Source organism: Chinchilla lanigera, unplaced genomic scaffold (assembly GCF_000276665.1).
Source record: "Chinchilla lanigera isolate Chin_1 unplaced genomic scaffold, ChiLan1.0 scaffold00019, whole genome shotgun sequence".
NCBI classification, from domain to species: Eukaryota; Metazoa; Chordata; class Mammalia; order Rodentia; family Chinchillidae; genus Chinchilla; species Chinchilla lanigera.
Window position 1 is genome coordinate 2,975,204 of NW_004955420.1, and position 13,223 is coordinate 2,988,426.

The following is a 13,223-nucleotide window of genomic DNA, read 5'->3' on the forward strand; positions in this document are numbered from 1 at the left end:
TCCTCCTCCTCCTCCTCCTCCTCCTTCTTCCTTCCTTCCTTCCTTCCTTCCTTCCTTCCTTCCTTCCTTCCTTCCTTCCTTCCTTCTTGTCTTTCTATCTCTGTCTCTCTTTCTCTCTCTCTCTGCTTTGAGTGTTGGAAGTAGGTCTGATATGAAGAAGAAAAGGGGTTTTTACAATAGCAAGAATCATATAAAGTGAAGAAATAGTGTAGGGGTGGTCTTAACCCACAGCCTGGAAACCCCTGTAGTCTATAGGAGGGCTTGGGAGACCAATAGGCCGTGCACTATCTTCTTTGAGCATATAGGTGGGGAAAATCTTGTGTCTCTTCATGAAATTAGCTCTTGGTTTTATCCTTTGAGAATAGACTAATTATACCGCTTTTTTTCTTTTTGATGAGCTGCCTTTGTGAACCTTCTAGGCCATTCATAGTTTTGGGATGGAGAATATTTCAGTGCCAAGTACAACTTGAGTTGGTGGGAAATCTTGGTGTTCTCTGCACAGGTGGAGAGGTGAAGCTGGCACTCCTCAGCCCTTGCTGCTGCACTGAAGAAAGAGGCTCCACATGGCAGGCTCCCTACCATGGGCCAGTGTTAGTGTTAACAGCTCTTTCAAAGATCCCTGAAGAAATCTTTCTCCTGCTGTGAATGTCTTCAACTTCCTCAGAGCTGGAAACTTTGCATTCATGCCTTCTCAGGAGCTCTTTGTCCAGGTGCAAGAGTGTATCATGAACTTCTTTTCTATTGGAGAATTTTTTAGCAACCCAGAAAAGAGGCTTAAATGTCATTCAGTTTAGTTATCTTTAAATAACTATTTTTAAAGAAGAAGGGAAAATTCTCAGAACAACTGGATAGTGAGAAATTCATTAGAGGTCTAACTTTGTAATGGCTAATTTCATAAGTGAGGCAAGTTCTTGGATTGAAAATGCTGAAGTTACAATTGCAGGTGGTGCTGAAAAATTGTGAGCATTTTGGGGCCAAACAGCTACTTTAAATGAGTGGGTAGAGGCAAATAGCAATATGAATTTCCCACCTGGCGGTGAGACCAAAAAAATCTTGAGATTTTCCAGAAGCAAAATTCTAGACACTTAGCAAATAGTTTATACATTATGATGGCTATTTGTTGTTAATAGTCTTAAAACTGGAACAAATTACTGACGTAGATAGCCTTGATATAGGATGATCTCATTGACTTGAGGACAAACAAAATGATGTAATATGAATTCCATTATGAAGTTTTGATATTTTTGATGGCTGTTTATCCATGTGATGTTATGGGCCATCAGAGCTCTAACTCCATTTTGTGGCTAACAGGAATTTTGTGAATCAGAGCTTTACCCTTTATGCCATTAAAACAAAACACTGAAATTGATATATCAAATATTCAATTTCCTATGCAAGAAAAAAAAATCACAACTATTTTCTTGCAATAATGAGAAATCCACAATTCTTTATAAATTCCGCCTTGGTATTCTAAGTGGAAATTAATTTCCAGTGCAGTGAGGTACATAGTGTGTGTGTGTGTGTGTGTGTCTGTGTTTATGAGTGTTATTCCAATAGATGCTTGTAAATTGAATCAGACTTTCTGAGGGATCTGAGATTGCATATTTAAGGTTTGAAAGTGGCAGATTGAGTAAAAAAAGTACGCTTAACGTGGGGACTGAACTGATAAGACAGCTTGTGCCTGTTTAGTGGGATTTCTCTGCACACTCATTTTGTGGGAATTCTGAAACAAAATTAGCTGTTACCTTTTTTCTTTTTTCCACTTGTAATGCAGTTCAGATCAGAGTTAGTTCTGTTACTCACACTGCAGAAAAGAAAGGTGCACACAAGACAAATTTTGTGGCTAAAGACACGGCTGACAGTGAGTGTGGGATAACGGGATGGGGCAGTGGGAAAGGAGGGAAGCGCCTTTGTTTTTATGATGCTGTTAAATTTGGTCCTGGATTTCAGGGGCCAGGAAATTGGGAAGTGGGATTTTCCAGGGACAAAAATCTATGGACACTTGGCAAACAGCTTTTATCTTATGAGGTTTATCTTTTATTGATCTGAAAATTGGAACAAATTGCTGACATAGATAGCCTTGATATAGGCCTAGCTAGATAAAATTCTTCTTGTAGCAATATTACTTCAGGATCAACATATAGATACCAAAAGGTAGCTGTTTCCATTCTAATTCTTAGCCTGACTAGGTACTTTCCATCTTGCTAATTAGTGCAGAGTTGTGATGAGGTCTGCAGGTATTCTCTAGGAGGACAGCTGGTAATTGAAGAGTGGGTATCAGTTTGAAGAGGCATGGTATTCAAGTACAGCCATCCCAAGTTATTTTTAACCATCTCTAGCTCTGCAGAGGTGTTGCTATTATAGAATAACATGTGCAAATGCTTTTATTTGGAGTGATATATCCCAGTGTGAGCTGTCATATACTATAGAGCTTTATACTTTTTTTCCCTTGCTGGAAATATGATATGAAAAGTGTTCCTAATACAATTGAAAGGTGTTCTTGAGTTTGCCAAAGCAAAGATGTTTCTTTATATTTAAGACTTTGTGAGTCAGGAATCTATGACAGTAGATGTAGACTGTACTCAAATTTTTACATTCTGAAAATTTCTATTTTCTGTTTAAGCGCTTGAAGGAGATCAACCAACCAGGGAGGTAGGGATTTTATGTATTTGAAAAGGACTTTAATAGATCATCCTACACTTACTGAGGTTATGTCCCAATAAACCTTTTTAAGGTGAAAATGTCTTTAGTGGGGCTGGGGATTTAGCTCAGCGGCAAAAGTGCCTGCCTGACAAGCGCAAGGTCGTGAGTTCGGTTCCCGGTACCGGAGAAAACCCCCCCCCCAAAAAAAAAAAAAAAAAAGAAAATGTCTTTAGTACTTGTAATCTACTGAACACGACAGCCTAGCTTGCATAAAATATGCTCAGGTTAGACAAAATCATCTAATATAAAGCATATTTTATAATAAAATAGAGTATCTCATATAACTATTGAATGCTATTCTGGCAGTGAACATGGTTGTGCAGGTATACTTTTGCACTGTTGTAAAGTCAACAAATCATAAATAAACCATTTTGAGTTGGAGACTGCCTGCATATAGTTCCTTTTTATCTAACAAAGTAGGAAAAATTAGTGCCTGTCTATTAAGTCTTAATGGATGTCTACAAGTGCATGTGCAGATACAATTTCCAGTCTGTGATGTTTGGGAATGTTCTTAAATTGATCAATATAACTGCCAGGGTGGATTGGGTAGCAGAGCATCTCTGTTTTTAAAGATCAACTGAGTACTCCATAGCATATCCCAAACCCTTCTTATTTAGCACAGAACAAGATTTGGGGGTGGGGAGGATTTTTTTTACCTTTGAATGAAGATCAGGGTTGGAGAAGAAAGTGCCACTGGTGAGAGAATGGTGTGGTTTGCCAGTATTGGCATAGCAGGTTTTAGTATGTAGTTTATCTGTAGCATGTGATTCCTAATCATGTTGCTTTTTTTTTTCTTAAAATTTGTGATGTTAGTTATCAAAGAACCTAAAATTTTGGATCCAATTTTAGTATGAAAATAGGGTTTAAGAAGAGATCTCTTGAATACTTTATGGCAGTTTTCCCTTACATTCCAGTTGAAGTTCCTTTCATCAATGCAAGAAATTATCTTGCCCTGGGTTCCATTACTACTTAGTGTTAGAGCTTATGCTAAATCACACCTGGCTTCCAGACAGGGGCACTTGTCTACTATATGTTACTTTTCATTACATGAGAAGACTAATACAAAGAAAATTATGTTTTTCTAATTATTTATTAATGTAAAATAGTAAAATACTTATTTTATTCCTTTGATAATGCAAACATACAAGTATTCATAAGTGGAGCATATTTTCTTAGTTTGAAATACATACAACAGGGGTGTTAATGTTCTTTGAAAGTGTGAGGAAACAGAAAACATTTTTATTCGCAAAACTTTTAAGGTCTTAATTTGTCTTACAGGACACCAATATCGGATTTTTTTTCCTAGTTCAATGAAGAAAACAGTAGGTTTGCAATTTATATTTGCTTAATATAACAGTGTTAAATGAACAGTTTAAGTCAAACACTTATTGGGAACCTACTGTAGGTCATACCTGTGGAATATTGCCCAACTCATAAGATTCAGCTCTTTTGTTGCCTCTCTAAGGAAGCCTCTAAAATGGTTAAGGTTTTTTTTTTTGCATATAAGTACAGTCCATATGATTTGTTTACTTTTCACGCCTATTAAATCTTTACAACTATTTAGTATAATTATTTAGTTAGCAACTACTTCAGTTTTTATGTTACAGATTCCTTTAGGAAACTCTCAGAATTACCAGAAAATTGATGATTTCTATGAAAAGAAAATATTGTCCTTCTGAAGAAGAACCATTTTACAAAGAAGAAAAGAACAAAAACAGAAACCAAAACCCACCGCTTTCAAGTATAGTAGTGCTATATTTTTAATAGTCAGTAAATACAGCTGCAAATATTTAGATATAACAACATAAATTACAAGGAACTTTATATGGCAAACAATATTTTACTGCTTATTAAAAGGAGAAGGTACAGTAGTGAAAATGTGGAAAATTCAATCACATAAAACCGTTCTGAAATACAGTGCAGAGAATCCTCACATAGTCTGGAGAACAGAAGATATATGAGAGGGTACACATGTAGTTACAGTTTGAAATATGTGAGAAATTTCACTTGGAAATAAGTTTCCATTTGGTCCATGGGGTTCCACTGGGAACCACTGAATGGAAGTTCTTAGGGAGTGCAAAGCCGCTCAAAGTGAGGAAAAAAGTTTGGTACTTAGTAAACTGAATTTTTTTTCCAAGGGGATGGGGCAAGTGAGCTCTTCATTTTAAACATTTTAGCAGAAGCTTGTTGACAACTTGTCTGGGAACGACAAGCCAAAATAAATTCACACTATAAGTTCTCTCGATACTTTGAAGAAATTATGGCTTTTTGACATCTAATTGAACTTTAATACAGTTTCTTGCCACCATCTTGAATAATAAATTAGAATGAAGCTTGCTATTGGTAAAGTGTTTTAAACAGTAAAATTACCCAACAAACGCATCTGATGTTTGCATTATATTTTATTATATAATTAATATTACTTCTAAAATATGCCTTTATAGGTCATCGATTAATAAGAATCTGTTAAAGTAAAACATCTATATTTAAAGAATCATGGCATAACAGCATGCCTGGAAAGGTAGTTCCTAGGGTGTCTACAATTTATATTGGGTTGTAAAATTGAAGTACGGGCCACGGGTTAACAACCTTGAATTTTGCCCTTAAAATTAGTTTCAGAAAAATCTACTTCATTATAAATACATTACTACTGGGGAAGTGTCCTTCTGATTGATATGCCCCAGGCTACCTTTTTCAGCAGTCTTTTAAGCACCAATCCTTCATTTTGGCTCTAAAAATGAGATGGGCTCCTCCTCCCTAGTTGGGACATCAATTCTTACCTGCCAATACAGTTTGATGAGCCTGCTCACACACTGATCACTTCCTCCACCGAGCCAGAACATGTAGTCGGCAATCATGGCACTCCTAAGAACAAGAACAGATTTTTCACAAACGAATTTATAGTGTAGAAGGAGAACCATAACAGGCAGAACACACAAATACTGAAGATTTTGTAATGTATAAATTTCATATGTCTAAAATTAAGCAAAATCTAAGGCACACTTTAGAATATAGAAAGTAGGTACGATTTTTTTGTAGCTAAACTAAAACTATACGAGAGAAGGAGCAAGCCATTTATCTTCTAGATACTTCTCCTGTTGCACAGTGTAAGAATGTTTAAAGACTGTGAGGGAATGCTTTGCTTTGGTTGTTTTGTATTAAGCTTCAAGACACTGAGAGAAAACATATTTATGGGCTTTAAGTGTCTTTAAATCTAGTGTAGCATATGTCACTAATTATTAGGCAGGTACAGATTATTCATCTCCGGTTAAATTAGCCTTCTTAAAATTAAAAATAAAAAATCTCCAAATCAACAAACCATCCCATTCCCCAAGCTTTGTGTACAATTGAATTAGTTTTAGTATCTAGTGTATACAATCACTGTATTAGTCTTATTATGCTGAGGGGATATTAAAAACTATTGTGCAATGGATATTAATTCATTACTTAGCACCCTTTGTAAAAACAGCTTATTTTTATGACTGTTTCTTTGCTAGCCCTCTCTATTTCTTTTCTCTAGAGATTCCAAATCCAATTAAATGTGACTAGAAGTAATTCCAAATTGTCACGTTAGCCAATTAAACATATAATAATCCTGTGTACCTAATCAGTAGTACTGAAACTTTATTTATTTAAGTAGAGCTATCACTGTGTACCTGTGTGTTTTTCTTATCTTTGCTTGCAGATAGGTGTTGTTTCTTGACATCAGTGTAAATTGAATTAGAAATGTTCTTCCCCTAAATATAGGTTTTCTGAGACACAGCAACTATAAACTTACTATAGTACTCTATTCAAGGAATTAAAATGTTTCCATTTTTGCTCAGGACAGGCAAAAATTAGGACTTTAAAAATTAACAATGGAAACAAATACCAACATTTGGAGGATTACTCAGCTCAGTATTTTTCTCCATACACATGTGGCATCAGAAAGAAGCTGCACATTGGCATTTCAGATAAATGACAATAATCTAAGGATAATCTCTTAAGAATTCTCATATTTTTCAAAGCCCTTGATGATGAGGTAAAGAGTGCTGGGAGGTTTTGATCCTCTGTAAGTATGCACAGAGTGGAAAGAAGTTATAAAAAGCATAGACTTTGAAAGGACAAAAGTGCATTTCAAATGTGCACTTTGATAAAGGCAGGTGGAAAAATTTTCTTCCCATGACAACCTAGAAAGAAAGTCTGTCTAATTTGTGGGTCCCTGCTACCTAGTAAAAATTCACTTGATAAATGCTGAATCTAAGCAGTCGATGGGAAACATAAAAAAAGTCTCACTCTCAAAGACAGCGCATACTGTTTTTACAGGAGCTGGGTACTCTTAGGTGATGACTTGCTCCATAGTCTGATTCCTCTTGCCTGGCATTTGGCTATGTAAAATATGGTGAACAAAATTATACTGAATAAATATTGCTTACAAGGCTGTCACCTACTAGTTAAACTAGAGATGGGCAGAGATGGTCTGTAAATGGTCAGGTAGTAAATATTTTAGTCTTTGTAAACCATGTCATCTCACAACGACTCAACTTTGCCTTGCAGAAGTAGCTGTAGACAATTCATCAACAAATGAGTGTGGCTGTGTTCCAACAACACCTTATTTACTAGATCCACACAGTGGGCTAGATTTGGGGCGACGGTATAACAACAGAAACTTTCCTCATGGCCATTTGAGTAATTTTCAATCCACAGTTAGGTGCCAACTTCCTGCTTTCCCTCACATATTTTAGTTGACTATTTTGAGGAATAAACTAACATATTTTTTCTAAAACTATAGAGAAAAAGTCAGGAAATAAATTTTACAATTTTGAAACGAAAAAAAGGGAAAAGAGAATTCTAGGTTATAGACCCAATGACTTGGGTTAAGAAAAATATTACTTGATTGAATTTCATCCTGGGGCTTGAAGAGCAGTAAGACAGAAATAGGTATCTCTCCACGATGAGTATCTATGCTTTTTTTTTTTTTTTTTTTTTTTTTTTTTTGGTCTTTTTGAGACAGCACCTCCCTATGTAGTCCAGGCTGGCCTTGAGCTCACTTTGTAGCCCAGGCTGGTCTTGAACTCGCAACCATCCTCCTGCCTCAGCCTCCCGCGTATTGAGATTACAGGTATGTGCCCCTATACCTGGCGCTTTCTATGTTTACAGTGTTTTGATGTCTTATTTTTGAGTTCAGCATTGTAAAGTTGAAAGTTTTCACATTTATATTAACGTTTTCTGTCATGAAGGGTGGTCAAGTTGTTTGCTGTATTCCTGAGTTTGATTTTATTAGACCCGGGGCTCTTTTTCAGAAGAATGGAATTCCAAGTTTACTCTGAACTTGGTAAAGCAATGCGATACATTGAATCCCTTACTCACTGTGTCTCAGTGAAGTACAGTTATTATGAGTGAGCATACACTAGTGTTCAGTAACAAAATACGTTTTCCTGAAGTTTCATATTTGTTGAGAGGTAAATGTGCTGTATTGTTTCAATACCGGGCGTAAGGTTGAGTTCATATTAGGAACTCAAGTTAGGCTGCAGTTGCTTCATGCTTTTCCCACCCACCTCCTTTTCTGGTTCTCCATGGTGCCTCTGCTTTCCTGCTCAGACTTTCTGAATCAGCGGACGTCAGTGGAAGATATGAAAAGTACACGGGAAACCATTATGCCACGCAACACCAGCGAGGTAACACAAGGGTTTTTCATCCCACTGAATTGATAAGGGGTAAAGATAAGTCATCACCCTATGAGGAGTCAAGCACCATGTGGGATGATAGTTCTGTCAGACCACCCCATGAAATTAATTCTTTCTTTTTTCTCTTCATTAGGCACTTGTTCATTATCAGGTCAATGTCCTAAGTGCTAGTCACCGTGATTCAGAGCTGTTTCTGGCGGTCTTCATCTCATTGTCCCTGTTCTATTCGTCTTCCTTTCATGAATCTACTCAGTGTTGCTGCTGCATTGCAGCTGAAAGGTCCTGTTAGGCGGGTCCGTCTAGGTGGTGGTTGGTGGTTTAATATCTGTCAGTTTTAAACCTTTATTAAATGCTAAACAGCTTGCCAAGCACTTTCATAGTAGAAGGTAAACCCAACACCCCTGCTGTTGGACTAGATCTCATCCAATTGCCCACAGAAAGTGCTCTGTCTAGGGGCTGGGGATTTAGCTCAGTGGCAAAGCGCCTGCCTGGCAAGCGCAAGGTCGTGAGTTCGGTTCCCGGTACCGGAGAAAAACCAAAAAAAAAAAAAAGAAAGTGCTCTGTCTCATTGTGCAGTTCTGTCTCAGAAGTGCAGTTCTGTCTCACTGTTTCTCCTCTTTCAGTTTTCCCTTTTCTTCTGGAGTTTCTGGCAGCACATACCAATGCTGCTGTTTCTCCCATCTTAAAACAAGACACCCAAACAGCCGCTTTTGCCTCAGTTTCCCACATCCAGTTATTATCTTCTTTTCTTTGTTATTATAAAAGAAAACAGCAACCTCCTTTGGAGAGCTCTGTGCATTCCCTATCTGTGATCGCTCTCTCCCGGTTGTCTCTGGAACTCATTCCAGGGGGGCTTTCATTCCTGCTGCTTCCCTGGAACTGCTCCTGTCAGTGCTATTAGTGGTCTCCAGGTTGCCAAATGCTGTGATTCACTGTCTCCATTTCATGTGCACTCTCAGATGCAAGTGATACGACTGTCTCCTCCCTCTTCCATTCAGCACATACTTGCCCACTCGGCTTCCACAACTCCACTCTTTCTGGTTTTGTTGTTATCTTACCGGTTGCTCAAGTCAGTCTCTTGTGCTATCTGCCCCTCTCCCTTGATCCCTAACTTTGGGGTGCTCCAGGGAGCAATGCTTAGACCTTTTCATTAACTGTCTTTTAAAACTCCAACCCTAGGTGAGCTCCTTAGTTTTGTTACTTTATTCAATTTTATTTTATTTTGAGTGTAAAGTTTGCAAAGCTGCTCAGGCTGGTCTTGAATTTGAGAGCCTCCTGCCTCATCTTCTAGAGCAGCTGGGGTTATATGGATATGCTGCTCCACCTGGCTAGTTTCATGAGTTCAAATACCAAAGGTAAGTTGACAACTCATACTTTTATAGCCTGAGTCTTTAAAATCTCTAAAGAATCTAAATCTCTAAAATCTTCTAGAAGCTAGCTTCTTGACATATCTACTTAGATTCCTAAGATCTATAATTAGATCTTAGACCACTAATTAGATCTCAGACTTAATGTAATCATACCTGAGATTCTGATCTTCCTTATTTCTTCTTTACCAACCTTTAGTAGTATTCTCCCTCTATTCATTTCTTTTTTCTTTTTTTTTTTCTATTTTATTTTTGAGCAACACATGGTAACTGTGTGCATTTTTTTGGTCTTGTGTGTTTGGGAGGTGATTGGATCATGTGGGCATTATTAGGAGTGTAGCTGAATGCGCTGTGAGGATGTGGGGTCTGATCAGAAAAGTTGGGTCATGGCGGGGTTGTGTGTGTGTGTCCCACAAGGGTGCATCTCCCTTAACAGTTCTTCTCGTCGCTCTCCGTTTCCTGGCCACCATGATGTGAGCAGCTTTCCCCCAGAAAACTCGGGGAAAATCTCTTGCACCATGCCGTTTCTGCATTTGAGCCTGCTGACCAGGTGTGGACTGAAATTTTTGAAATTGCAACTGAAATAAATCATTCCTCCTTGAAGTTATGCATGCCAGGCATTTTGTCCCAGTGAAGAGAGTTACTGAGGTACTTATAGAGTACAATGTGATATTTTGATTTATATACATGTATATATTGTATAGTGGTGCATCATCCCAAACATTTATCATATATTTGCAGTGAAATATTTGAAATTCTCTTTTCTAGGTATTTTGTAATTATAATAGATTATCATTGATTGTAATCACATGACTGTACAGTAGAACACCAGAACTTACTCCCCTATTTAATTGTAACTTTGTCCTCATTGACCATTCTCTTCCCAATCTCTCCTGTCTCTATCCTCTCCAGCCTTTGGTAATTATTCCACTTTCTACTTCCATGAGATCATTTCTAGCTTTCACAAATGATTGAGAACATATGTTCTTCTTGTGCCTTGTATACTTCACTTAACATGATGTCCTCCAGGTTCATCCATGTTGTTGCAAATGATGCAATTTCATCTTTTTAATGGCTTAATAGCATTTTGGTGTAGATATATATGACAGTATCTACTCATTCACTGGTGGTATCATGATTGAAAAATCTTGGTTATTGTGAACAAATATTACAATAAGCCTGGAAGTTCAGACGTCTTTTTGGCATACTGCTTTCATTTCCTTCAGAGCCAGTAGTGGCATTTCTGGAACATATACAGGCAAAATCTTAGATGATATCATTGACTTCTTTATTTTCTCACATTTCATATTTGATCTGAGACAAAATTTGCAGATGTTACCTTTACCTATTTCAGAATATTGTCGCTTCTCACCACCTGTAGCACTAGCACTTCGTTCATAATCTCTTACCTGGATCATTGCAAAAGCCTATAAACTAGACATCCTGCTTCTTCATTAATTTATTCTGACGCAGCAGATAGAGCAATAGCATTCACATTAGTGTGCCAGAGTAGCCCACTCCTGTGCTTAAAACTGCAAAGCCTTCCTATTTCTCTTGGATTAAAAGGAAAATTTAAAGTGACGTTTGAGTCCTGTTCCCTCTACTTCTCTGACCTCGTATCTTACTGTCATTTCCTAACTCACTCTGCTCTGGATAAACTGTTCATCTTGCTGGCTGTTCCTCCAGAAAAAGAGGAGCAGTATTGCCTCTGGAATTCTGACTTGACAGTCCCTCTGCAGGAGAGTTCATCCCCTAGAAATCCCCATGGCTTCTGGCTCACTTCCTGAGATGGCATTTTTGTCAGTGAACACTTCCCTGACTATACTCCAACACCACCCATCTCCTTGCTGGTTTTACCTTTTCCATAGTTCTTATCACCATTCAACAGAACAAACAAGTTTGTTTTGGTGGTGTTTACAGCTATCTTCCTCTACTGCAGCTTTCTGTGGGCCAGGTTTTGTCCATTGCCTGTATTTGTAAGTAAAGTTGTAATGCACTTCAGGAATGCTCATATATTTGTGCACTGTTTATGTGTTTTCTATGATTGTCCACATATTTTCTATAATTTTTACTGTCATGCTATGGTAGCAGAATTGAATAGTTATGGTAGAGATCCTATGGCTCACAAAATCTACCATATGTACTATTTGGCTCTTTCCTGGAATATACACTCCTTGATGGCAGAGAGTTCTGTCTGTTTTATTCACTGCTCTTTCTCCATCGCCTAGAGCACTGGGTATGATAGTCATGCAGTAGATAGCTGTTGAATTAGCAACCACACATTGTGTTTATTTATTTAAATTAGAAATTAAATTCTATGCTGCAAAGACCTTGAAGCTGTTAGAGCTACACAGTTCAGTAGGATTCTATCCTAGGCAGTCTAGTCCGAAGGCTACTTCACTGTCTGCATTTAACAGAATGATTTTGTAGTGGAAGCAGCATGATTGTAGAATGACAACCTAATTTGTCCAATAGAGAATCCAGTGAAAATTAGCTCATATGATAATGTAATAAATGCTAATGGATGCTGATGTATTTATTACATAAATTAAACATGAAAGGTACTAGGAAACACAGTGACCTTATGTTTTGTATCTAAAATTACTTTTAACATGATGCTTCTAGTCGTGTGTCAACTATTATTGCTTCCCTGAAAGCAAACCTTCTATTGTTTTGATATTGTGTTTGATTTCATTTTATAAAATTGTTACTGAAGACACATTTATTTACATAATACCTCTGCTAAATATAAAAGGGTCAGGATCTGGCTTTTAAATATATATATATACATACAAATACATATAAAATGAAAGGTTTTTATGTCATGAACTCAATTTATTGTGAATCAAACTTTGGTCCTATAGAGAGGTAAATACACAATAAAAGAATAAGACATGTTATTATTAACAAGGTGGGCATCAGTTTTATTTTTCAAATTAAGATCCCAAACAGATCATGAGTATGAGTACGTTCACGGCAGGTGATTTACCAGATTAAATATTTCTAACTAGACTATGCAATTGTATAATTGACATTTCTCGATGCCTATCTCCAAATTAAAATTCATCACATCTCTACTCAATGTGGCCACATGGTGGTGTAGAACAGTAAGATATGGGTAAACAAAAGAAAATCGCAGTGCACGGTCAGCCGTGTGGTCTCACTGGGGTGACTGGCGGGGACCTTGAAAAGACATTCCGCTCATCACCTTGCCTTTAGGCAGGATCACACTTAAACCTTTCAAATGAGACTGATGAGAACCTATTCTGTTTTAAAGACCTCTGCAGAAGGACACTGCTTTCCTTTCCTCCCGATTCCAGAGTTTCGCAGCCATAAATAGCATCTTCTGCAGTTTTAATCTGCTGGCTTTAGTTCCCTCTCCAGTGTTAATGCAACCCAACTGCACTTATCCTCAGAATAGCAGTTCTAAAGATCCTCACAGAAAAGCATTAATCTTCTCTTCCCTAGATTAATTAATTAACCCTAG

General features: G+C 37.4%; 1 protein-coding gene across 1 annotated transcript in view; it reads right to left on the reverse strand.

Annotated features, from left to right (window-relative positions):
* The window catches only part of Spata16 (spermatogenesis associated 16), a 223,398-nt gene that overhangs the window by 64,424 nt on the left and 145,751 nt on the right, over nt 1-13,223 (reverse strand). The window contains exon 5 of the mRNA XM_005383016.2: nt 5,484-5,568. Coding sequence (XP_005383073.1) covers nt 5,484-5,568 — 85 coding nt within the window. The remainder of the gene's footprint in view (nt 1-5,483; nt 5,569-13,223) is intronic.